Source organism: Chelonia mydas, chromosome 1 (genome assembly GCF_015237465.2).
Source record: "Chelonia mydas isolate rCheMyd1 chromosome 1, rCheMyd1.pri.v2, whole genome shotgun sequence".
NCBI lineage: Eukaryota > Metazoa > Chordata > Testudines > Cheloniidae > Chelonia > Chelonia mydas.
In genome coordinates, this window is record NC_057849.1 from 37,407,380 (window position 1) to 37,434,783 (window position 27,404).

Here is a 27,404-nt window from a genome sequence, read left to right on the forward strand (position 1 = left end):
TTGCTGTTTATTTTTCAAATTCTGCCTTGTAATGAGTCAAGATCAGTGGTAGGCAACATGCGGGCCTCATGCGGCCCATCAGGGTAATCTGCTGGCAGCCCGCGAGACAGTTTGTTTACACTGACTGTCCACAGGCACGGCCACCCGCAGCTCCCAGGGGCTATGGGTCACCATTCCCGGCCAATGGGAGCTGTGGGAAGCAGCACGGGCTGCAGGGACGTGCAGGCCACCACTATCAGCAGCTCCCATTGGCCGGGAACAGCGAACCACAGCCACTGGGAGCTGCGGGCGGCCATGTCTGCAGACGGTCAATGTAAACAAACTGTCTCACGGGCCGCCAGCAGATTACCCTGATGGGCCGCAGGTTGCCCACCATTGGTCAAGATCATCTGAACCCGAGATCTAATTTATACATTTTCTGTTGAAAAATTAGGACAAATATATAATCAGGAAAACCAAAGCAGTGAGTACATACCATTATATGCATCTTCTACTGCTTTTTCAAAAAAGCCATTTTAATACTGGTAAAGGCTGCCAAATTGAAGAGCCCAGAATCTGAAGCCCCCTAGGCTTTGGTTTCATTTGATCTCATCCCCCAAGACTGATTTCACACCAATATATAGGTATATCCCTCCTGAAACCCTATTCTCTTTCTCAGTTACACAAATGCTCCTTTATGCTGTTTTGCTAGCATGGAATGGCCTCCTGAATACTCCCTATACAGAGGCCCACCCTGGTTTGCATAGAGATGGTGTGAGAGCTCTACATTGGTCCTGCTCCCAGTCCCCAGTGTAGGGGTTATGCCAAGGGTGAAGAAGGAGAGGGAATAGCTGGACTGTGCTGTGCCACGCCTAGTATCTGCTTCCCAGCACTCACAGGGGGCCAGTAATTTTCAATTATTGTCACCTTGCTGCTCTGCTAATGTGGGAGGAGCTCTCTGGAAACATCTGCAAGGCTACCTCACTGTCCCTCTTCAGATCCCACCTTAAAATTCTCCCCTGCTGCAATACAAAAACCTCACCAACTGTTAAGCAGCTGGTGTGCTAAAACAACTGCTTATCACACTGACCAGTACTGTCTCATTATTACCTTGTGCTTTCTTCCCCCTCCCCCAGTCTGTTGTTGCATCTACCTGTTGTCTCGTGTTATTTATTATTTGCATTATTATAGCACCTAGGATCTCTGGTCAGGACCCCGCTTTGTTAGGCTCTGTACACACACAGAACAAAAAAGACAGTCCTTGCCCCAAAGAGCTTACAATCTAAGTTTGTCTTACAATAAGTCCGTACGCTCTTCAGAGCAGGGTCCACCTTTTTGTTGTGTGTTTGAAAAGGACCTTGTACCATGTGCCCCTGATCCATGACTGATGACCCTAAGCACTACCCCAATATAAATAACAACAACAACATCGCATCACAAAGAGGGGTTTGACAGTGAGGTGTTGTCAATGTGTCTACAAACTACTTGAATCTATTATCCAGGCCCCATGAAGAAGGGGCATAATGGGCTAGAGCTGCTGTTATAGCCCAGAGACCGTAACAACCATGCCGCTTTTGTGCAAAGCCTCAGCAAATGAAATTTCATCAAAGGATGGGAATTTGGCCCTTACTTTCTACTTAGTCTTTATTCTTTCTGACATTTAACTGATAACTTCGCATTACATAACCAAATAAAATCATGCTCCTACTGGACATGTGAAAAGCAGTAGGCTGGAGGAGCATCTAATTTAAAGGGGGCTGTACACAAAGTTTTGCAAGCGAGGCACGAAACAATTAATTTTCGTCTTCTAACCACCATTAAGTAGTAGAACGAACACCTGTTGTGTATAGCTCACCGTGGCTGCTGCCGAGTCTGATGCTTTAAACTGTGCTTCCTTGATTTTTTGAAGGAGAAGAGTGAAGCGAAAGGAGTTCTGAATCCCAGAATGGAAGGTGAGACATTCTTTTGCACTTGTGGATTTTGGGGAGATGACATTTTAAACTCTTTAGGATCTAAAAAAAAATTAAAATGTTGCAATTATTTGATTTATTTCCAGTTCTTGTTAAAATCTAATTTTTTAAACCATTTTTTAAATAAGCTACATCTTTGCATGCCTGAATAAAGGCAGGCAGTAAGCTGTAATTAAAGATGACCTGCAAAAGAAGCAAAAAGGGATTTGTTCCCTTTTGTGATTCTTTATCGACACAGCAAGTTTATAGTAGTTTTCCCCAGACAAGTACATTTTCTTCTTTATAAAGTTTGTTAGAAATTTCAGACCATCACGGATTTCTTTTGACTAAGCAAAGTGACATGCTGGCCTTTGGTGTCTAACTGGAGAATGGGGAAAAATGGTCCCACAAAACACAGGTCCACATTTTCAAAAGGGACCAATGATTTTGGGTGCATCCATGCTTGGGTGCCCAACATGAGATAAGTAAATTAGCCTGACTGTCAGACACTGCTGAATACCAGCCCTGTGAAAGTCAGGCCCCTGTTAAGATGTCTGCCATTGGGCATCTGCAATTAGTCATTTTTGAAAATTTTTACCAAAGATCCATAATGAGTTGACTTCTCAAAATTGTAAGACACTCAGATACCACTGTCCTGAGCATGCTATAAACACCATACAGACAGAATCATTAATTACATGAGTCATTTATATTATATACTAGAATGTTATAAAAAAACAACAACTAGTTATACCTAAGTTTATGATGGATTCACCAGCCCATTCTTGGTGGTTGAATGCTACAGTTAATATTTAAAGTGTTTTATTTTATGTACATTCTCAGCTTATTTTGTTTGCAGAATCATAAAAGGGCATCATACTTCAATTATTTTGGGAGAATATGGCCTTGTTTCCACAGGGAACATGAACCCCATCCTCTTGGCAAAAGCAGTTGAAAGTGGGTGTGAATGACAGATTGGTTCACAGAGTAAGCAGAGAAACTGCAGTCTCTGCTGCTAAGAGGTGCCCCAGTGGGACCAGGGAAGCAAAGCAACATTCAGATAACAGGGCACCATTGAAAAATTGAACATGTCATAGGCAGCATTCCCTCTAATTTTTTACATCCATGCGCAGAATGAATTTTGTTATGTGCACACATCAGCTTCATATTGGTGCACATAAAATTCACGTTGTGCAGGTGGAGCCGAGGGGTTCAGAGTGTGGGAGGAGGCACGGGGGGGTGCGGGCTCTGGCTGGGGGTGCAGGCTCTGGGGTGGGGATGAGGGGTTCAGGGTGCAAGAGGGGGCTCAGGGCTGGGGCAAAGGGTTGGTTGCAGGGGGTGAGGGCTTCGGCTGGGGTGAAGGCTCTGGGGTGGGCCCAGGAATGAGGGGTTCGGGGTGCAGAAGGGGGCTCAGGGCTGGGCCACAAGGTTGGAGTGCAGGCTCTGGGGTGGGGCCGGGATGAGGGTTTTGGGGTGCAGGCTGCCCCGGGGCTGTGGTGGGGAGAAAGGACTCCCCACAGCCCTCTCTTGTTGCAGCAGCTCAGGACTGGGGAAGGGGTGCCTGTCCGTACCGGGGGAGAGGCATCTCTTCCCACCACAGCCCTGAGCGCCTGCGCAGGGCTTAATAGGCAGCTGCGCAGCTTAAAGGGAACTTAGGTCACAGGGTTTCATTTTTGCCTGTAATGTATCACTTGTACCTCACTGACAGGCAGATTTCATGTTAGAAAATCTTTACTCCTTTTGGAACCTACCCTTTTGGTGACAGTAAGCATGACATCAAAAGAGTTACATGAACCTCTTTGCGACCTTTAGGTGACATTTTTGCTATACAGCCCTTCTATGGAAATGTAATTCTGCTTCCTATGATTCTGCCTCCAGGTATTGAGAGGCAGGGGTGATGTATGTTTGTGGCAAAGGGTGACAGATGAAAAAATTATACCAGATAGAAATGTGAATGGAGAAAAGATCTATTCATGAGAGCCACATGGAGGGGGGATGGGGGAGACACCAAACCAGGGGTTCTCAATGGTTTTATTTCTGAGCCCCTGTGCCACCCTCCCCCCAACATGCTATAAAAACTCCACGGCCCACCTGTGCCACAATAACTGGTTTTCTGCACATAAAAGCCAAGGCCAGCATTAGGGGGTAGCAAGCAGAGCAATTGCCTGGGACCCCACACCACAGGGCCCCAGCAAAGCTACTTTGCTCAGGCTTTGGCTTCAGCCTTGGGTGGTGGGACTCAGGGCCCCAGGCTTCAGTCCCATGCGATGGGGCTTTGGCTTGCTGCCCTGAGCCCAGCAAGTCGAACGCTGGCCTTCCTTGGTGGCCCCCCTGAACCTGCTCGCAGCCCCACAGCAGACCCTGGTGCGATGGGTTAGATCACAGAAACCCCCTTGGGACTGCCACCTGATGTGCCTAGACTACCTCTGAGCCCGTTTTCCCTGCCAGCTTGTGACTTCAGTACCTTGACTTGTTTGAGCCAGACGCGTTTGCCTGCTTCAAACACAGATCCAAGTCTGAACCATGTCCCCCACAAGCTGCAGGCTTAACCGAAAACAGCTTAAGAAGTGCTCCTGCCTCCAGCACTCAGATACCCAGCTCCCAATGGGGTCCAAACCCCAAATAAATCCCTTTTACCCTGTATAAAAGCTTATACAAGGTAAACTCATAAACTGTTCGCCCTCTATAACACCGATAGATATGCACAACTGTTTGCCCCCACCACCCTGGGTATTAATATATACTCTGGGTTAATTAATAAGTAAAAAGTGATTTTATTAAATACAAAAAGTAGGATTTAAGTGGTTCCAAGTAATAACAGACAGAACAAAGTAAATTACCACGCAAAATAAAACAAAAACACGCAAGTCTAAGTCTAATACAGTAGAAAACTGAATACAGATAAAATCTCACCCTCAGAGATGTTTCAATAAGTTTCTTTCACGGACTGGATGCCTTCCTAGTCTGGGCCCAATCCTTTCCCTGGTACAGTCCTTGTTCCAGCTCAGGTGGTAGCTAGGGGATTTCTCATGACTGCAGCCCCCTTTGTTCTGTTCCATCCCCTTATATAGCTTTGGCACAAGGTGGGAATCTTTTGTCTCTTTGGGTCCCCACCCCTCCTTCTAAATGGAAAAGCCCCAGGTTTAAGATGGATTCCAGTACCAGGTGACATGGTCACATGTCCTGTGAGACCCCAAGCCTTCATTCTTCCCGGCCCGACTCACAGGAAGGCTTGCAAGTAAACAGAGCCATTTACAGTCAATTGTCCTAGCTGATGGGAGTCAAGATTCCAAACCACCATTAATGGCCCACACTTTGCATAATTACAATAGTACCTCAGAGTTATATTTCATATTTCTAATTTCAGATACAAGAATGATACATTTATACAAATAGGATGACCACACTCAGTAGATTATAAACTTTGTAATAATACCTTACAAGAGACCTTTTGCATGAAGCATATTCCAGTTACATTATATTCACACTCATTAGCATATTTTCATAAAAATCATATGGAGAGCAACGTCACACATGGACCCCAGGTTGAGAACCACTGCACTACAGAATGGGAAGTTTGATAGGGACATTGTCCATGTTGGGACCTGATGGGCAACAGCATGCATGGAAGACGACCACCCAGAGTTCTATCACAGTGGCAACCAGGCAGCAGACAGGGTCCATCTCCCACCTTGGTAATCTGACACTTGCACACATTTTATTCCTGTGTAATCAGTCAAGCTTCTATTCAAATACATTCAAACCTCTTTCATCCAAATCTTGATTATCCAAAATTGTCCCCCGACATCTACTCTGCTTCTCTGAAGCCTCATTTATCTAAAGTTATTTCCATTTCCCTCATCTCCTTTAAAAAAAACTAGGCTTGACTGTGATCATTATATTTACCTTTGATTTTTATTTCTGTGGAACTAATGCAGTCTATACGAAGCTAGCACTCATTCTTTCATCAGATAATACCTGCTGTATCTATTTGCTTATAATCTTTCCAACTCTTAACTCTAGGGTAAGAAATACCAAGAGCTTCGTAATCTGTTGCACGGTTGTGCTTTTAACACAATTACTTCAAAGGAACACATTTTCCTTTGAAAATGTTATTTTGCAAAGCTTTGATGTGAGAAGGGGTCTAACACAATTTCAGAAACTTCTCTCTTACTGAACTCTGAGATGCTTTGCTGCAGGGTTTTGGTGATCATCACATAAGAAAGGGATTTGAAAAACTCGCTATGACTCACCATTTCTTGATGTCTTTCTTAGCCAATGTGCTAGTGGTCGTTTTAACATTCTGTTAACGTCAGTTTCATTCAGAAATTTTTTTCTCTGTATTTCTTCAAACCATTCTCCAGTCACTCCCTGTAGTCCAGTTACATCTTGCTTTTTCTTCTGAAGTTTGCTAAAAAGAAAACAAAATGCCAGTCAACTATTTCAACTGATTTAGAAATTTACCTTCTATTACTGTTCACCACTAGTAACTCTTTTTTCCGTCATGAAAACACTTATGCTTGATTTCTACAAATCAAATTACTTTAAAAAAAAAAAAAAGTGTAAAAGCAAACCAAATAAGGATTAGCACATGATCCATGAAAGTCAATGGAAAGATTCCCTTTGTCTTCAGTGAGAGCCGAAAGCCCAGTTCAGCAAGGTATTTAAGCATATGCCTAACTGATTTCAGGAAACTACCCATATGCTTAAGTTAACCTTCTTCCTTGCAGAACCGGGGCCATAATGCATAAGCAACTCATTAAACCTAAGACTGAGGGTCTGTCACATCAGTAACCTAAGTAATATATATTGTAATTAAACCATTTTTGAGATTTTTCATCCTCAGATTTCTGTAGGGAAAAAAAAAACAAAAACAGTAAAATTGTTCTTGTCCTAATAGTAAACTACTTGCAGCAAGGATTGTATTTTGTAAAAACAACAAGAAGTCCTTGTGGCACCTTAGAGACTAACAGATTTATTTGAGCATAAGCTTTCATGGGCTAGAACCCACTTCATCAGATGCATGGAGTGGAAAATACGGGAGCAGGTAAGGCAACTCCCATCTTTTCATGTATTTATACCTGCTCCCGTATTTTCCACTCCATGCATCTGATGAAGTGGGTTCTAGCCCATGAAAGCTCATGCCCAAATAAATTTGTTAGTCACAAGGACTCCTCATTGTTTTTGCTGATACAGACTAACACGGCTACCACTCTGAAGCCTGTATTTTGTAAAACACTCAGCAGTGTGGGGTCCCTGTCTGGAGCTTTCAGTGTGTAATACAAACATGATACTAAATGCAGATTGTATAGCTATGCACTGTCAGTTAAACAAGATTGTTACTCTTAATTTTCATAACTGCCTCGTGGCTTGCCCGTATTTAACGTTGTGTATAACCAACCTACAACTTACAGATTTCTCCAAAGGAGATTTAGGCATGGATTAAACTATAGAAATGTGGCTTGGACAAGGTACCAAACTGAAAGAGAAACTGAACAGAAGTTGTTATTTTTACTCAAAATAACTGGTCGTATGAATAGAGTATTTATTGGGACCTAAAAGAATAGTGCGCAGATGCAAAAAAGCCTGAATGATGCATGTTGCAGGGTGGACTGGGTCCTTTCAGAAGGAACTGCTCCAGCCCACCTGTGCAATGTTAACAGCTCTGATGGGGCGTAATGGAAGACAGGTGTCATCTATGAGATCAGCAGGAAGCTACAGAGAGGAGTTGTAGTGAGCAGGAGGCTGCTGTGGGAGACTCTGACAGGGAGAAGGGTTTGGGCCTGGAACCAGAGCCAAAGAGCTGAAGAAGGCTGAGGCCTGGAAGAGGGGGTTTGACTGCTGACCTCTAACAGATGGAGCATTGGGAGGATGTTGAGCCCTTTCCTGGAGATGAAAGGACTCCGGGTAGGAAGACTGGAGAGTATGTGTTGGGAAGAGCAGGGAAGGACTCCAGCTAGAAGGGGCTGAAATAGCTGGTTGATTGAAGAGCAGGCTGGGACTGAAGAAGAGCCCTGAGACTAGCAGAGTAGAATAGGTGGTGTATTGATGGACTATATTTTGGGACTTTGAGGATGGTTTGAATTGTTTATGTTAATAAATCGAGATCCCAAGGACGGTTACTGCTGGCCATGAGAAAGCCTCCAGCACAGTTCTTAAATGCTCCTGAAGAAGGTAAACAAAGGCAGGGTGCTACACAGCCTGGCTATGCTGGGGTGCTCAGCATGTGGCCAGCCCTGTTACTGTGTGCCTGGATTGCAAAACTACTGTAATGTAATTTGAAAGCAAGAAGTGCCACACCCACGTGGTATTTTGGATGGGGAGAAAGCCTTTGTGGGCAGCCCTGTGACCGAATGCCAGTGTTGAACAATGGCTCTCAAAAAATCTTCCCTGTGGTAAATCCCACGACTCAGGAGTGCCTGTGCTCTGAGAGGAGGGTTACAGGCTGAGGAATCTATTCACTTATCCATTTACATACGATCACTTTCTGTCTCTGTTCGAGAGACCGCTGCTGGCACACAAGCTTACATTAAATGCACATGCTGGGAACACACACACTTCTTCCAGAAAACAGTACTGAGAAATGCATTGTTTAGCTGATGTCATTTAAAGGAAGGTAGGATTGGGGTAGACCTTTATAGGTAGGTTTGTGGAGATTTCCTTTCTTTTTTAAACAACTGGATATTTGGTGCAATCTGATGCTAAGGCAAAAACTCTACTCTTCAGGAAACCCTGGATGATTAAGAAGTGTTTAGGGAGATGGTGAATTCCATCAGAAGCAGGAAAAATCACCCCCACTCTCACGTCAAACTGCTGGAAGAATTTGAACAAAGATGCTCCCATGAGCCACCTCCATTACCTCACTAGCGCAGCCTTAACACAAGGGATTCAATATATCTGAGTGAGTAAAAATACAGACATGGAACTATAAATGCAGCATCTGGGGAGAGTCTGTAGTCACAAGGAGCACAAACTGCCTCAGAAACAAGCATAGACCTGCTTTGCTGGAGTTCTGAAAGATGAGAACATCTATAAGGCATCCCCATCGTCTCTTCGAAAAAAATAAGTATAAATTATTAGTCTGATTTGTGTAAGATGTAACGATATGACAGATCAGAAGTTACATATATATATTATATATCAAACCAGGTTAATGTTTGGACTTATTTTTAAGAGGAAAACAGTTCAAGAAAGGCAGATGAAAATCATATTCAATTTATTGCCATCTAGTGGTAAAAAGCAAAAAGTGTTCAGAAAGCTTGATGAAAAACGCCTGAATTTTCCTACATCAACAAGCTTCCAAAATCAAAATGGTTTTTTGGAGGGACAATTCTTCATGGAATCTGTGGGCTCCCAGGCACTGCAAGGTGATTTGTTTACTCTAACGAACCTTAGATTATTTATATATATATAAATATCCTAACCAGAACCTCAAAACTGTTGGAAGTTTTGGGCAGTTTTTTTTAAATCTGTTTTTAAGATTTGCTCTCCTGCTAGGTCAAGAAGGTGTAAAAACAAAACAAACAAAAAAATCCAACCAGCCCTACACTCTGCCTTATAATATGTTGGATGAATAGGTGTTGATATTTCATTCCAACTGTACAACACTGCAAAGAATTTTTTTTTAATCATGTACTGTAAATATTGATCCACTCCCTTTGGAGTAGCTCCCATCAACACTATCTTACCCCCGCTATACATTTGCCCAGTCATGTCTACATGGTCCCCCTAATCTGTGCTGAACAACAATATTAAACTACAATGAAAGTAGTTCTTGAGAATATAAAGTAATTAACAGTCTTGTGTTGTTATCTGACTCCAAATATAGACCAGCCTTTGAGTCACTGGAATTAATATTTGGATTGCAACACTGCTGAATAAAGCAGAGAACAAATTAAATATTGAGACAGTGCTCTGTAACACTGTCTAAACCCTAACTGCTCTCTAGTCCCCCTCTTCCATCTCCTCCACTCCAGTTCTTTCACGGCATCTATTTGAGCATCTTGGGAGGAGACAACAATGTGACTGGCAAAACTACCTCCAAAAACTTGGAGGATAAAAGATTATTTCTAGGGCCCTACCAAATTCACAGTCCATTTTGGTTAATTTCACAGTCATAGGATTTTAAAAATCATAAATTTCATGATCTCAGATATTTAAATCTGAAATTTCATGATGTTGTAACTATAGGGGTCCTGACCCAAAAGAGGGTAGTGGGGGAGGGTCACAAGGTTATTGTAGGGGGCTCATAGTATTGCCATCTGTACTTCTCTGCTGCTGACGACAGCACTGCCTTCAGAACTGGGTGGCTGGAGAGTGGCAGCTGCTGCCCGGGATCCCAGCTCTGAAGGCAGTGCCACCAGCAGCAGCAGCGCAGAAGTAAGGATAGCATGGTATGGTATTTCTACCCTTACCCTTAGCCAGCAGTCGCCACTTTCTAGCCACCCATTGCCACCCTTACTTCTGCGCTTCTGCTGGCGGTGCTGCCTTCAGAGCTGGCCACCTGGCCAGCAGCTGCCACTTTCTCGTCACCCGGCTCTGAAGGCAGTGTAGAAATAAGGGTGGCAACATCACAACCCCACAATAACCTTACAACCCTCCCCGCCCCCACCGCATGACCCCTTTTTGGGTCAGGATCCCCAGTTTAAACAACACTGGTTTCCCCTGTGAAATCTGTATAGTATAGGGTGAAAGTATACAGAAGACCAGATTTCATGGTCCATGATGCATTTTTCATGGCCGCGAATTTGGTAGGACCCTAATTATTTCCAAGGACTTCACCCAGAAGGCTGTGTTGGCTGTTCAACAAACTATAGCAGGTACAATCCTGAATGACCCTTCTTTTCTCACTTTTCCCCATCTTTATCTCAAACAGTATCTCAACTATACATTGCTCAATCCATGAACAATTTCATAACTTTTTTTTTTATACACACCTCTTCCATATTTGCATAAACATGTCCTAATGCTTCTTATGTAAGCCTGGAGATCTCTAATAACTGGAGATGGGGAGGAAGTTATCCGAGTTTTTTTTGTTTGTGCTTTGATATGGAGCCTACTATCATTAACATAATTGCAGAGAAAGCTACAGTCCCAACATGGCACTTCCTGTTGTGACACTTGTGAGTTTCTACTGCTAGAGAAAGAGGAAAAGTATCTTTTCTACCATCCTCATACTTTAGAAGGGGGAGGGAAGGAGCTAGTAAGGTAGCAGAGACTGGGTTGCTGAGCAAGAGCCTCTGAAAGATGCTCTGTAACAACCTGCTGTTTACTTGTGAACGAGGACCCAATTCTGCTTCTTCTTAAGTCAAAAGTAAAACTCCCGTTGATTTCAGTAGGAGCAAGATCAGGCCCTAAATGATCCTTGACTATAAAATGGCAAACTATACATCTTGCAGTACCCAGAGAGAAAAGGAAGACTTCATAGGGGGAAGGAGAGGCAGACCAGAAAGAACTCATCAGTTCAAGGCAACCATTGGCTGAGAAGGCAAAGCTGAAGTGGCTACATGAAAAAGAAAACAACTGTGTCCACAGCATTAGATACCAACTATTGCAGTGCAAATAATTTGCAGCAGTCATTCAAGGAATTTATTCTTTTATTCTGCTCATACTTGAAATGCATTGCTTAGTCAGTGAGGGGTATACAAACACATTGGGAAAACAGCACTAGAAAACCATTTTCTTGTCTAATTGGAACCCAAGATTTCTCTTTACAAAGAAAATCATCTTTCCCTGGTATTTTAATTTACTACCTTCCTCCTGCTTTATTCTGTATGCCCCTTTGGTGAACTCTCTATCCTTGGCTTATGTATCTAGTTAATTTTCTAGAGTAACCATGGCTCAGTTACTGCAATCACACGTCCCTCAAAAGGCATAAGCCAGCAGTTCCACTAATTTATGTATGTATGTATGTATACTGTAACTATAGAAGAGATATTTAAATGTACACGGGCAAGATGTCATCATTAAAAAAAATTCTTTATGTGTTACTAACAATAGCTTATATTATTACAGCTGAGAGAATTTAAGATCTTACTTATGTACCATTTATGCTCTTGTTTTTTTCTTGCAGTTCTTTCAGTTTAGAGAATGAAAATTTCACTTCTCCGTTGGACGCACACTGCAGGAGTATTAAGAGCCAGAAAGTGAAACTGACTACAATGTCTGGGATGAACACACTATAGGGATTTCTATAAAAGGCTGTAATCCTGCAAAGGTTTATTTATCTAACGTTTTCATGTCTGTCAAGTTAAGCATGTGCATATTACATCTCTGCAAAATTAGCGTCTAAATCTGAAAAATGTTTACACTGAATTTTTTTTTTTTAGAAAAACAAAATAGTTTTTGTCAATAGCGGATTGGCAAAATAATACAAGGGTTGGGTGTAGACTACTAGAAAGTGTCCTTTAACCTGTCACCTTTCATTTTCTCTCATTTCTCTTCTCTGAATGTCTTCACACAGTGGCGCTATTATTTACTGCTTTTACAACACTCATAATCAAACGAACAGTAAAGGGAGTTTGAGATAAAGGTCACAACAAGAAGACTGCACAATATATACATTCAATCTTTTGGGCTGGATCCAAAGTCCACTGAAGTCAATGGAAAGACTCTTCCCACTAATGCAAGGAAACTCCTCAAAAGTAAAGGTACAAACGATTTTGGGGAATGAAACCTCTGACTCTGTGGATCAGCCTCTCAACTCTAGCCCTCTGGCCCTCCTCTCTCAGGTTGCATACAACCTTAAGGAGCTGGACTGTCAATGGGCAGAGACCCACTCTTGCACATAACTCCCACACGCACCCTGGAATGCAGTTACTGCTATATGAAGCGGGAACGTCTTAAGGCAAGTCTACATTAAAAAATTAAGTTGAGCTAAGCCGTGGTCTACGCTATGGGTTTAGGTCAAATTTAGCCATGTTAGGTTGATTTTAAAATGAGTGTATCGACACAACCAACCCTGTTCTGGCGACCTAAAGGGCTCTTAAAATCGACTTCAGTACTCCTCCCTGGCGAGGGGAGTAGCGCTAAAAATCGACCTTGCAGGGTCAAATTTCGGGTAGCACAGACGCAACTTGACTGTATTGGCCTCTGGGACCTATCCCAGAGTGATCCAATGTGACCGCTCCGGACAGCACTTTGAACTCTGATGCACTAGCCAGGTACACAGGAAAAGCCCCGGGAAGTATTGAATTTCATTTCCTGTTTGGTCAGCGTGGCGAGCTCAGCAGCGCAGGTGACCATGCAGTCCCCCCAGAATCACAAACGAGCTCCAGCATGGACTGAAAGGGAGACACTAGATCTGATTGCTGTATGGTGAGAAGAATCTGTGCAGGCAGAACTCCGATCAAAAGACAAAGGAGGCAAACGGTTGCTCCAGGTCAGAGCCCCATACATTCCACTTCTATGATCAGCTGCATGGCATTCTAGGTGAGACCCTACCACTACCCCACTGCTGTCCTTGGACACCTGCAAGGGGGAGTCTCACGCAACAGGGAGGAGGATTTTGTGGAAGAGGAGGAGGAGGAGAATGTGCAGCAGGCAAGCGGTGAATCCATTCTCCCTGGCAGCCAGGACCTTTTCATCACCCTGGAGCCAATACCCTCCCAAGGCGGGATCCCAGACCCTGAAGCCAGAGAAGGCAGCTCTGGTGAGTGCACATTTGTAATGAAAGAACAGGGTTTAAAAGCAAGAGTGTTTAATGTTTGATTTGCCCTGAAGAATTGGGATGCATTCGCGGCCAGTACAGCTACTGGAAAACTCTGTTAACGTGTCTGGGGATGGAGCGGGAATCCTCCAGGGACATCTCCATGAAGCTCTCCTGGAGGTACTCTGAAAGCCTTTGCAGAAGGTTTCTGGGGAGGCTGCCTTATTTGGTCCTTGTTGGCTTTCCTGCAGCTCCAACAGACTGAATGTTGCTTGAATGCAACCAAAACTCAGTCGATTTTTAGAAATTGATTTTATACAGTCAACTGTGTATGTTCCCACTAAGCGCATTAAGTCGGCGGAGTGTGTCCTCAATACCGCGGCTAGTATCGAATTACGGAGCAGTGCACTGTGGATAACTATCCCACAGTCCCACAGTCCCGCAGTCTCCACTGCCCATTGAAATCTGGGTTAAGCTCCCAATGCCTGATGGGGCAAAAACATTGTCGAAGGTGGTTTTGGGTACATGTCGTCAGTCGCCCCTCCCTCCCTCTGTGAAAGTAATGGAAGACAATCGTTTTGTGCCTTTTTTCCTGTGTTACCCATGCAGATGCCATACCACAGCAAGCATGGAGCCCGCTCAGCTCACCACTGCTGTTGTGAGCATTGTAAACACCTCATACATTATCCTGGATATCTGCAGAACCTGGCTAGGAGATACCAGCACGAGGATGATTGTGATGAGGACATGGGCACAGATGTTCCTGAAAGCACAGGCGGTGGCAACTGGGACATCATGGCGGCAGTGGGGCTGGTTGATACAGTGGAACTCCGATTCTGGGCCTGGCAAACAAGCACAGACTGGTGGGACTGCATAGTGTTGCGGGTATGGGATGATTCACAGTGGCTGCAAAACTTTTGCATGCGTAAGGCCACTTTCCTTGAACTTTGTGAGTTGCTTTCCCCCACCCTTAAGCACAGGAATACCAAGATGAGACCTGCCCTGACAGTTGAGAAGCGAGTGGCAATAGCCCTGTGGAAGCTTGCAATGCCTGACTGTTACTGGTCAGTCGGGAATCAATTTGGAGTGGGCAAGTCTACTGAGGGGACTGCTGTGATCCAAGTAGCCAATGCAATCACTGACGTTCTGCTATTAAGGGCAGTGACTCTGGGAAATGTGCAAGTCATACTGGATGGCTTTGCTGCAATGGGGTTCCCTAACTGTGGTGGGGCAATAGACAGAACACATATCCTTATCTTGTCACTGGACTACCTTGCCAACCAGTATATAAACCGCAAGGGGTACTTCTCAATGGTGCTGCAAGCACTGGTGGATCACAAGGGACGTTTCATCATCATCAATGTGGGATGGCCGGGAAAGGTGCATGACGCTCGCATCTTCAGGAACTCAGGGCTGTTCAAGCAGTTGCAAGAAGGGACTTATTTCCCAGACCAGAAAATTACCATTGGAGATGTTGAAATGTCAATAGTTATCCTTGGGGACCTAGCCTACCCCTTGCTCCCACGGCTCATGAAGCCGTACACAGGCAGCCTGGACAGTAGAAAGGAGAGTTCAACTATAGGTTGAGCAAGTGCAGAATGGTGGTAGAATGTGCCTTTGGACGTTTAAAAGCTCGCTGGTGCTGTGTGCTGACTAGGTTAGACCTCAGCACAATCAACATTCCCATTGTTATTGCTGCTTGCTGTGTGCTCCATAATATCTGTGAGAGTAAGGGGGAGATGTTTATGGCAAGCTGGGAAGTTGAGGCAAATCGCCTGGTGGCCGACTTTGAGCGGCCAGAAACCAGGGCGATTAGAAGAGCACAGCTAGGCGCGCTGCGCATCAGAGGGGCTTTGAAAACCAGTTTCATGACTGGCCAAGCTATGGTGTGACAATTGTGTGTGTTTCTCCTTGCTGCAAACCCACCCCCTTTGTTGATTTTAATTCCCTGTAAGCCAACCACCCTCCTCCCTTCGATCACAGCTGGCAAAGGAAATAAAGTAACTATTGTTTTGAAACTATGCATTCTTTCTTTATTAATTAAAAAAAAAGTGAGATAACTGACAAGGTAGCCCGGGTGGGGTGGGGTGTGGGAGGAGGGAAGGACAAGGGCACATTGCTTATTGTAGCCACACTACAAATCAAAACTGTTTGAATGACAGCCTTCTGTTGCTTGGGCCATCCTCTGGAGTGGAGTGCCTTGGTGCCCGGAGCCTCCCACTCCCCCCCCCACCCCACCCCCCACGTTCTTGGGCATTTGGGTGAGGAGGATATGGAACTTGGGGATGAGGGCAGGCAGTTATACGATGGATGCAGTGCGGGGGGGGGGGGGGTCTGTGCACTTGTTGGTTTTCCTGCAGCTCCAACAGACACTTCATCATGTCCGTTTGCTCCCCGATTAGCCTCAGCATCACCTCCTGCCTCTGCTCTTCGCACTCACTTAATGCTTTCCTGGCCTCTGCCACTGAATGCCTCCATGCATTAAGCTGTGCCCTATCAGTGCGGGAGGACTGCATGAGCTCAGAAAACATGTCATTGCGAGTGCGTTTTTTAGCCTTCTAATCTGCGATAACCTCAGGGACGGAGGTGATGGGGGAGCATAGAAACATTTGCACTTGGGAGGAGATAAAAAGTGAGAGTAAAATTTATGATACATTTCTGAGAACAAAAGGGAGACTCTTTCACAGTGAATCAAGAAATTCATAGGAGACAGCACATGTGCTTTAGTTACATCGTCGCATTTTGCCTTTTATATTGAGCGCCTGCCAGTACGGTGACACCTCACACATGGCTGGGCAACAGAATTCGGTTTCCAGGCAGCCATGGTAAGCCTTTTCATATGCAGGGTTGGCTTCTTCCGCCTTCATAGCATGTGGAAATGTTTTCAAACTGCAGCGCCATCCTTTCCCACAGCAAGCAATGCTGGTTGGGTTTCACATTTAAAAGGAGGAGCTGCGGTTTTCGGGTGTATGTGCAGCACACACCTCCCCCAACCCTACCATGGCTATTCTCTGGGATGATCCCCTTCCCCCTCCCCCACCATATGGCTATTCTCCGGGATGATCCCTGTTAGCCAAGCGCAAACAACCCAGCATGAACAGGGTCCTTTTACTCTTCCCTTACAAAAATTCCCCTATTTCAACCAGGTGACTATGAACTATGAACCAGGTGAACGATATCACTCTCCTGAAGCTAACACAGAAAGATAAAGACTGAATGTTGCTTGAATTCGACCAAAACCCAGGACCATTTGCTGCCATGCTTTGTGCTGCAATGATTCCAGACTACTTGCTACTGGCTTGTCGTGGTAAGGTGTCCTACCGTGGAGGACGAAATAAGGCAGCCCTTCCCAGAAACCTTCTGCAAAGGCTTTCAGAGTACCTCCAGGAGAGCTTCATGGAGATGTCCCTGAAGGATTCCTCCTCCATCTGCAGACACGTTAACAGAGTTTTCCAGTAGCTGTACTGGCTGCGAATGCATCCCAATTCTTCAGGGCAAATCAAACATTCTTGGTTTTAAACCCTGTTCTTTCGTTACAAATGTGCACTCACCAGAGCTGCCTTCTCTAGCTTCAAGGTCGGGAATCCTGCCTTGGGAGGGTATTGGCTCCAGGGTGATGAAAAGGTCCTGGCTGCCGGGGAGAATGGATTCACCACTTGCCTGCTGCACATTCTCCTCATCCACAAAAATCTTCCTCCCTGTTGCATGAGACTCCCCACTTGCAGGTGTCCAAGGACAGCGGTGGGGTAGTGGTAGGGTCCCCCTCAGAATGCCATGCAGCTGATCATAAAAGCGGCGTGTATGGGGCTCTGACCCGAAGCGACTGTTTGCCTCCTTTGTCTTTTGGTAGGCTTGTCTGAGCTTCTTAACTTTCACGCGGCACTGTTGTGTGTCCCTGTTGTAGCCTCTTTCCACCATGCCCTTTGCGATTTTGGCATATATATTTACATTTCTTCTTTTTGATCCGAGTTCTGCCTGCACAGATTCTTCTCCCCATACAGCAATCAGATCTAGTGTCTCCCTTTCGGTCCATGCTGGAGCTCGTTTGCGATTCTGGGGGGACTGCATGGTCACCTGTGCTGCTGAGCTCGCCACGCTGACCAAACAGGAAATGAAATTCAAAATTTCCCGGGGCTTTTCCTGTGTACCTGGCTAGTGCATCAGAGTTCAAAATGCTGTCCGGAGCGGTCATATTGGAGCACTCTGGGATAGGTCCCAGAGGCCAATACTGTCGAATTGCATCTGTACTACCCCAAATTCGACCCTGCAAGGTTGATTTTAGCGTTACTCCCCTCACCGGGGAGGAGTACAGAAGTCGATTTTAAGAGCCCTTTAGGTCGACAGAATGGGGTTGGTTGTGTAGACGCATTCATTTTAAAATGGACTCAACATGGCTAAATTTGACCTAACCCTGCGGTGTAGACCAGGGCTAAGTTACAGCGACATACAGCCATTGCAGTAATTACATCGCTTTTGCATGTCCACACTATGCGCCTCGTGTCGACGGTGCGCATCCTCATCAGGAGCATGTGCACCGATTTAACTGTCAGGGTGGGGCATTGTGGGACAGCTTCTGAAAGGCAGCAACAGGCATTGTAAGCAATGCAGTGTCTACACTCATGCTGCGCCAACCTAACTATGTCAACCTAAGCACCACGCCTCTTGCGGAAGTGGAGTTATTAAGTTGGTGTAGTAGGCGTTACATTGCTGGGAGCTACATTTTAGCGTAGACGCTTAGAGTTAGGTCGATGTAAACTGCCTTAGCTTGACCTAACTCTGTAGTGTAGACCAGGGCTTGGCTTGTGGCTATTTGATTGCTGCGTCTAGGAGAGATAATGCCACAAATAAGGGGTTTCTAGCACTGAAACTGCAAGAGCCCTGTTCACATTAAGCATTTGCAAAAGCTCTTATGGGTGGGGAATATTTTAGTGGAAGCAGCACTCTTTTATCTTCTCTGCCCCTTCCAGGAGTTCCACTGCCTATAAATCTCTCCGCCCAGCTTCCAGCTGCTTGTAAAAAAAAAAAAACACACAAAATCTGTCCAATATATTTCTCTTAATGAGCTATGATAATAAAAACTGCTACTGTACATCACACAGCTTCAAAGCCCTTAGAGCAAAGAAATAATCAGAGGTACCACATACCAGACAGATGCCAGAACATCTGGGAGACAGAACAATAAGCGTGTGAACAATGTGCATGCTAGCTCTAATCATAAGTTTATACGTTTAATTTAACACTGACTGTATTTTGGTAAAGCCTAACCCAGTATGAATGTAGAGGTTAAATTTTAATCAGCCTACAAAGGAACTGATTCCAGAAGACTAAGCTATCACATCACTGATTTAAATTAATCATCATCTCTGGACTTCCTCCCTGGGTTTTAACCACAGGAGCAGCCTTGCACCCTATAATTTATAGTTGTCTTTGGTGCCGTAATCTTAAAATGAGCCCCCTCTAGTCAGCGGCAATAGGCTACCCGCATCTCCCCCCCATCCACTCCAAAGCAGCAGTTCAGCATATTAAACCATATCCATGAGTTTCCTTACTGCAGGCATTTTATTCTAGATGTTATTTTTCCTGTATTTAAGCCCAAAACTCGATCTCCATTAACTGCAGTCTGTTCTCCTGGGCAGGAGCATAGGCAGACAGACTGCTTTGAAGCGGAAACCATTGGAACTTCATAACAAGCTGCCAGTGGGCAGCTACAGGAGCAAGAAGCCAGATTCAGCCCCATGGAGATCACACAAATTACCTCGGCTCTAAATGACAGCGTAGGAAGCAGGAGTTCACAGAGGAAGCTAAGAAATCAGGAATTCAGATTGTCTTTAAGTCAAATACTGCAAGTCCTTAAACCACAGAACACTACAAACTGAGATCACGATAGCTATAAGTGTATTCATCACCCAGCTCAAGTTATAGTGACGTCTCAACCCCTCCAGCACATTAAACCACTTCATTACCAGAGGCTGAAAGAACAGTCAGAGAGGAACTTAGTGTCACTGAATCTTGACATCTGAATCTCACTATTACCTTGTACGAGACAAGGTGGGTGAGATAATATCTTTCATTGGACCAACTTTTATTGGTGAGAGAAGCTTTTGAGCCACACAGAGCTCTGCTTCAGGTTTTATCTTGTGTAGTCACAGTTTATTGTGAAGATGTTATTTTGTGCCATGTTGATGTCAGGAAACAAGTAGACAAGGCAGAAATTGGAGTATCTTTTTACTGGACCTATGAATAGGTTAGAAAACGCAAGTTCTTGAGTGACAGGTCACTAAGAGCTAATGCCATTGGGCTGTCAGCGGCTCTCTAGAAAGTGGGCCTGATTCTCAATTGTCCTGAGCCTGGTTCAGTTATTTACCTTTATGCAGAGTGTATTATGGGTGTACAATGCTACTGTTGTGATCTGGTAATATTTCATAACCGCTTTGTGCTGTCTGTGCACAGCTATAAATTACTATCGCAGCTGAAGGACAGAGGGAAAAATCTGGCTGTGCAGAATGGCGGATGTTCTGCACTTGTTATCACGCTGCCGTTAACCAAGATGTTCACAAGTTGCCTCGCCGTAGAGTAATAAAACTAGAGGTTCATGATGCAATGTAGGGGAAGAATATTTATAATCTTTTAAAGTATGCTGTGTGGGTGTGTAAATTCCAAATGGTAGGTAAGGTAATGTAGCCACTGACGTAACCTGACGATTAGAAGAGACTCTCTTAGATAATGTCCCTCATAGTGGTTTTGATTTGTATGTAACCAAGAAATGTCCCCTCTTCCAGTCTAATGAATTTTTAGTGGATCATGAGAAAAGACTTTTCATAAACAAAATACCATAGATAATACCATAGATAGTAGATAACAATAACGCGCTGAGGGAAATCATAGCAAGTCCCTGCTCTTCTATGCGGGTAACGTATATACACTTGGTGTATGCAGTAATATATACACTTGGTGCTTTAAATGTCATACAGCTGAAAACAATTATAAGCCAAATCTGGAAGAAAAAAATGTAACCAGAACAATCTAAATGACAATGGTTTAAGAACACTCTACTACACCGTTTTTCAAAGTTCGAGTTGCAACGGCATGTCAGGCACCAGGTCGCTCTGGTCAGCACCACTGACTGGGACATTAAAGGTCCTGTTGGTGTTGGTGCCCTGCTAAGGGAGGCTAGTCTACCTGTTTCGACACTGCGCTGCGCCCCGAAAGTGGCCAGCACTGGCTCTGGCTTCTAGGCACGGGGGCCATGGGGCTCCATGTGCTACCCCAACCCCAAGCACCAGCTCTGCACTCCCATTAGCCTGCAGGTGAGAGTTGCACGAAACCGCTGGTGGGCCTCCACCTAGGAGCTGGACCTGCTGCTGGCTGCTTCTGGGGTGTAGCGCAGTCCCCAGTACCAGGACAGGCAGGAAGCCTGCCTCTGCACCCCGGCTGCGCCGCTGACCAGGAACTTCTGGAGGTAAGTCTGCACCCCAACCCCATGCCCCAATCCCCTGCCCCAGTCCTGAGCCCCTCCCAAACCTGGAACCCCTTCCTGCACCCCAAACCCCTTATTCCTGGCTCTACCCCAGAGCCTGCACCCCCAGCCCAGAGCCCTGACCCCCTCCTGTACCCCAACCCCCTGCCCCAGCCCAGAGCCCCCTCCCACACCCCAGCCCTCTGCCCCAGCCCTGAATGCCTCACACACCCCAAACCCCTCATCCCCAGCTCCATTGGGTCAAAGGCATCAATAATTTTCTTCAACTGGGTCCTCAGAAAAAAAGTTTGAAAGCCACTGCTCTACTAGATGTCCAAAAAGCCATAATCAAGGAAGAAGGCCATATTGGTTAAAAAAAAACAACCTGGTTTAGAGGGTAAATGAAGGCAGCTATAATGTATATAAAAAACAAATGGAAGAAAGGGGAAGTTGATACTGATGAATATAAATCAGAAGCTAGGAATTGCAGAAGATTTAAAAGGGAAGCAAAGAGACACAAGGAGAAAGCTATAGCCAGCAGAGTTAAGGACAATACAGAATTTAAGTATATTAGGAACAAAAAGAATCCTAATCGTACTGGAAATGGTAGACTCATCAATAACAATGGAGAAAAGAGAGAAGTGTTCAATAAATATTTCTGGTATGTATTTGCAGAAACAGATATAGTCTCATCATACAACACACTTTCCTTTCCACTAGTATCTCAGGAAGATGTTAAACAGCAGCTACTAAAGTTAGATATTTTAAAGTCAGCAGCTCCAGATAACTTGCATCCAAGAGTTTTAAAAGAGCTGCCTGGGAAAACTCACTGGACTGTTAATGTTGATATTTAATACATCTTGCAACACTTGGGAAGTTCAAGAAGACTGGAAGAAAGCTAATGTTGTGCCACTATTTAGAAAGGATAAATGGGTAATTATAGGCCTGTTAGTCTAATATTGGTCGTGGGCAAGATAATGAAGCACTGATACAGGACTCTATTAATCAAGAATTAAAAGGAAGGTGATATAATTAATGCAAATCAACATGGGGTTTATGGAAAATAGATCCTGTCAAACTTACTTGATTTTTTTAATGAAGTTACAAGTTTGGCTGATAAAGATAATAATATTGATGTAATATACTTAGGGTTCTCTAAGGCGTTTGACTTTCTACTGCACAACATTTTGATTAAAAAACTAGAACGATGTAAAATTGACATGGCACACATTAAATTGATTAAAAACTGGCTAACTAATAGATCTAAAAATGTAACTGAAAACTGGGAATAATCATCGACCAGGTGTGTTTCCAGGGGGGTCCTGTGGGCATTAGTTTTTGACCCTCTGCTATTTAACATTTTTATCAATATTAGAAATGGTAGAAAACAGAGAAGCATCACTGATAACATTTGCAAATGATACAAAAATTGGGGGAGTGGTAAAGAAAAAAAAGAGGACAGGTCACTGGTACAGAGCAATTTGGATTGTTTGGTAAAATGGGTGCAAGCAAACAATATCTGTTTTAATATGCTAAATGTATACATCTAGGAATAAAAATATAGACTAACTTACAGAATGGGGGACTCTATCCTGGGAAGCAGTGACTGAAAAAGATTTGGGGGTCATGGTGGATAATGAGCTTAACAAGAGCTACCAGTGTGACACTATCTGGCTTTAAGATTAAACTTGATAAGTTTATGGAGGAGATGGTATGATGGGATAACATAATTTTGGTAATTAATTGATCTTTAAATATTCATGGTAAATAGGCCCAATGGCCTGTGATAGTATGTTAGATGGGATGGGATCTGAGTTACTCAGGAAAGAATTTTCTGTAGTATCTGGCTGGTGAATCTTGCCCATATGCTCAGGGTTTAGCTGATCGCCATATTTGGGGGTCGGGAAGGAATTTTCCTCCAGGGCAGATTGGAAGAGGCCCTGCAGGTTTTTCACCTTCCTCTGTAGCATGGGACACGGGTCACTTGCTGGAGGATTCTCTGCTCCTTGAAGTCTTTAAACCACGATTTGAGGACTTCAATAGTTCAGGCGTAGGTGAGAGGTTTTTCGCAGGAGTGGGTGGGTGAGATTCTGTGGCCTGCGTTGTGCAGGAGGTCAGACTAGATGATCATAATGGTCCCTTCTGACCTTAGTATCTATGAATCTATGACACGGTGGTCAAAAGGGTTAATCCTATCTGTGGATGCATAAACAGGAATCTTGAGTAGAAGTACGGAGGTTTTTTCCTCCTCCGTATCTGGCACTGGTGTGATGGTTGCTGGAATACGGTATCCAGTTCTGGTGCCCACAATTCAAGAAGGATGCTGCTAACTTGGAGAGGGTTTAGGAGAGCCAGGAGAATGCCTAAAGGATTTGACAAAGTGCCTTACTAAAGGATTAGAAAAAGTGATTGCACTCTGTTAAACTAAATAAAAAGAAAATTAAGGGGTAACTTGATTACAGTCTAAGTATCTACATGGGGAACAAATATTTGATAATGGGGGTTCTTTAATCTAGCAGACTAAAAAGGCATGACCCAAACCAATGGCTGGAAATTGAAGCTAGACAAATTCAGACTGGAAATAAGAAGTGAAATTGTAACAGTAAGCATAATTAACGATTGAAACAGCTTGCCCAGGGTAGTTGTGGATCCTCCATCACTGGCAATTTTTAAAATCAAGATTGTATTGTTTTCTAAAAGATTTGCTCTAGGAATTATTTTGGGGAAGTTCTATGGCCTGTGTTATACAGGAGGTGAGAATAGATGATCACATTTATTCCCTTCTGGACTAGGAATCTATGAACTTACAGTGCAGTCATAAATGTTATCATGAACTACTTTATGAAGGTGCAAGATGCAGACTTTTCTCATATAGCCATATTGCTTTTTTTGTACAAAGAATAAAAGGGAAAAATAAGGAAAGAGTAGCAGAGTATGTATGAATTCTGAAGTTACATGAACTGGGAAATGAGCTCCAATTAAAAACTAAGATGCCAGTCCTGCAAGCAAATTTGTATGGAAGGAGCTCTGGTCATAGGCAGAGCTCCAAAGTTTAGGGGGGATCTACATAGGGTCAGAGGTCTGTTGGCAGAGTTCTCATTGCAGGAGTGGGGTTTAAGGACCAGATGCTTCTCTCAAAATATGTACTTACATTCCTAGGTGATCAAACAAACAGAGTTGTGCACACAAATTTGGGACTAGAATTTGGCCCATAGCATTGCTTACATTGTGTGTGCGCGCGCGTGTGACACACATATATACACACACACGATGACGGTTTATATGTAGCTATAACGCTGTGATGTCATTGTTAGTTTACAATCCAATAACTCTTGTTGTTGTTTTTTCTCATAAAGAGCCATTAAATACTTTCAGTGTAAAATACTTCCATCCTTTGAGGAAAGCAGACATTTGTACTTTCTCATGACAAGTCTCCAGGAGGGAGCACAGTGTATCAGTGTCTCCTCTATAGCAGGCAGTAACTCTGAAAACAAAATGTACCATTCTTACTTATATGGTCCCTATTACTATACTATCTGAGGACCTCACACTCTTTCTCCCCTATTTATTCTCTTAACACCCTTATGAGTTAGGGAAATACTGCTACACTTACTTTACAGCTGTGGGAAACCGAGGCACAGAAACTAAGTAACCTGTCCAAAGTCATGCAAGTCAATGGTGTGCCAGAGAATTGAACACAGGTCTCCCAAGTCACAGGCTTGCACCCTTAACAATACACCACCTTCCTCCTAGGCTACTGTCTCTGCACTCAGGCCAGTATACTTTGATGTGTAAAGGTGCAGTACACAGAACACAAAAGTATCATGGTTTCCTAGCTACATTCACCACAAATTAAAATGTACATAATTATTAGTAATAAAATCCAATTAGATTTAGATCTTATCTACTTCACTTAGCCTTCTTTTGCATTAAATGTGTTAGGTCTCAGTTGTTATGGTACCAATACATGTAACTATTTACCTTGTAGAACTGGAAAAAAATATGAGTAATGGTTGCCAAGCCAAGACATTTATATACGTGTTACTGCACTTAAATATGTCAAGCATAATTGTTCAACTGTTAAAAAGACAGAGTAAATCTCACATCAATTTTTAGTTGCACAAATGATCAAGAAAACTCTTTTATAATCTTTTTTTTCTACTTTGATTTTTTTTTTCTTACATGAAAATTTAGAATTTATGAAAAGTTCCAGATTGTCAGCTCTAGGAGTTGAAGTCCTTTATTTTGAATAAATCCAGGAATGGTAGAACAAATGTCTCCATGCTGTTCCTGGACAACATGCCTCATCTCTGTCCTGGAAGGACCACCTGCATCAATGAGAAAATCCATCCCACCATCCACCTCAGCCTGGATCAGTCCACACAAGAGATCCACTTCATCGCTTATTAGCACTGTAGTGTCCAGGGTCACATAAACACCCCCCATACCAAAAAGAAAAGGAGTACTTGTGGCACCTTAGAGACTAACCAATTTATTTGAGCATAAGCTTTTGTGAGCTATAGCTCACTTCATCGGATGCATACTGTGGAAAGTACAGAAGATGTTTTTATACACACAAACCATGAAAATTTTGTAGTGATAATCACCCATTTTTTCATGGTTTGTGTGTATAAAAACGTCTTCTGTACTTTCCACAGTATGCATCCGATGAAGTGAGCTGTAGCTCACAAAAGCTTATGCTCAAATAAATTGGTTAGTCTCTAAGGTGCCACAAGTACTCCTTTTCTTTTTGCAAATACAGACTAACACGGCTGTTACTCTGAACTGTGCACCCTATACCAGAAACCTACTGACTGCTATGCTTACCTACATGCCTCCAGCTTTCATCCAGACCACACCATACGATCCATTGTCTACAGCCAAGCTCTACGATACAACTGCATTTGCTCCAACCCCTCAGACAGAGACAAACACCTACAAGATCTCTATCTAGCGTTCTTACAACTACAATACCCACCTGCTGAAGTGAAGAAACAGATTGACAGAGCCAGAAGAGTACCCAGAAGTTACCTACTACAGGACAGGCCCAACAAAGAAAACAACAGAATGCCACTAGCCATCACCTTCAGCCCCCAACTAAAACCTCTCCAACGCATCATCAAGGATCTACAACCTATCCTGAAGGACGACCCATCACTCTCACAGATCTTGGGAGACAGGCCAGTCCTTGCTTACACACAGCCCCCCCAATCTGAAGCAAATACTCACCAGCAACCACACACCACACAACAAAAACACTAACCCAGGAACCTGTCCTTGCAACAAAGCCCGTTGCCAGCTGTGTCCACATATCTATTCAGGGGACACCATCATAGAGCCTAATCACATCAGCCACACTATCAGAGGCTCGTTCACTGCACATCTACCAATGTGATATATGCCATCATGTGCCAGCAATGCCCCTCTACCGTGTACATTGGCCAAACTGGACAGTCTCTATGTAAAAGAATAAATGGACACAAATCAGACGTCAAGAATTATAACATTCAAAAACCAGTCGGAAAACACTTCAATCTCTTTGATCACTCAATTACAGACCTAAAAGTGGCAATTCTTCAACAAAAAAACTTCAAAAACAGACTCCAGTGAGAGACTGCTGAATTGGAATTAATTTGCAAACTGGATACAATTAAGTTAGGCTTGCATAAAGACTGGGAGTGGATGTGTCATTACACAAAGTAAAACTATTTCCCCATGTTTATTCCCCCCCCCGCCCCCCCCACTGTTCCTCAGACATTCTTGTCAACTGCTGGAAATGGCCCACCTTGATTATCACTATAAAAGGTTTCTCTCCCCCCCAACCCCCGCTGTCCTGCTGGTAATAGCTCACCTTACCTGATCACTCTTCTTACAGTGTGTATGGTAACACCCATTGTTTCATGCTCTCTGTGTATATAAAATCTCCCCACTGTATTTTCCACTGCATGCATCCGATGAAGTGAGCCGTAGCTCACAAAAGCTTATGCTCAAATAAATTTCTTAGTCTCTAAGGTGCCACAAGTACTCCTTTTCTTTTTGCGGATACAGACTAACACGACTGCTACTCTGAAAAAAAAAGTTTGTCTCCAGGTCCCGGGCTTGAAAACTCCATTTGCCCATTCACCACGGAGGAGCAGGAAATTTTAAAGGGTGGCTAAATTCAGTATAAATAAGCAGTTTACAACTCTTATTTTTAAATTGCATGGGGCATAGCCTTGGAAGGCAGGAGATATACGTGCAACATTTTTCAAGCCCTGTCAAAGCCCAAGATGGCCTGATCCAAAGGCTGCTGAAGTCAATGGAAGTCTTGACATAGATCTCAGTGTGCTCTGCATCAGGCTCTAAATCAAGCCTCCCTAAGGGTATGGAGCAG

At 43.9% G+C, this 27,404-nt stretch overlaps 1 protein-coding gene and 1 long non-coding RNA gene across 8 annotated transcripts in view; one reads left to right on the forward strand and one right to left on the reverse strand.

The window, feature by feature from the left end:
• The window catches only part of LOC114019470, a 44,197-nt gene extending 18,696 nt beyond the window's left edge, over nt 1-25,501 (forward strand). For 2 of the 6 annotated variants that reach the window (XR_006286098.1, XR_005224004.2), the window contains exons 3-5: nt 1,889-1,931; nt 12,001-12,577; nt 19,212-21,025. This is a non-coding gene — a long non-coding RNA (uncharacterized LOC114019470). Of the gene's footprint in view, nt 1-1,888; nt 1,932-12,000; nt 12,578-19,211; nt 21,026-25,225 lie in introns of those variants that run through there. The other 4 variants (XR_006286096.1, XR_006286097.1, XR_005224006.2 and 1 more) reach the window with 4 other exon arrangements.
• Nucleotides 1-27,404, reverse strand: part of EXPH5 (exophilin 5) — a 50,984-nt gene that overhangs the window by 15,541 nt on the left and 8,039 nt on the right. For both annotated transcript variants that reach the window (XM_027822154.3, XM_043530031.1), the window contains exons 2-3: nt 6,182-6,339; nt 1,835-1,991 (exon numbers count right to left, since the gene is read on the reverse strand). In XM_027822154.3, the coding sequence (XP_027677955.2) occupies nt 1,835-1,991; nt 6,182-6,339 (315 nt within the window). The remainder of the gene's footprint in view (nt 1-1,834; nt 1,992-6,181; nt 6,340-27,404) is intronic.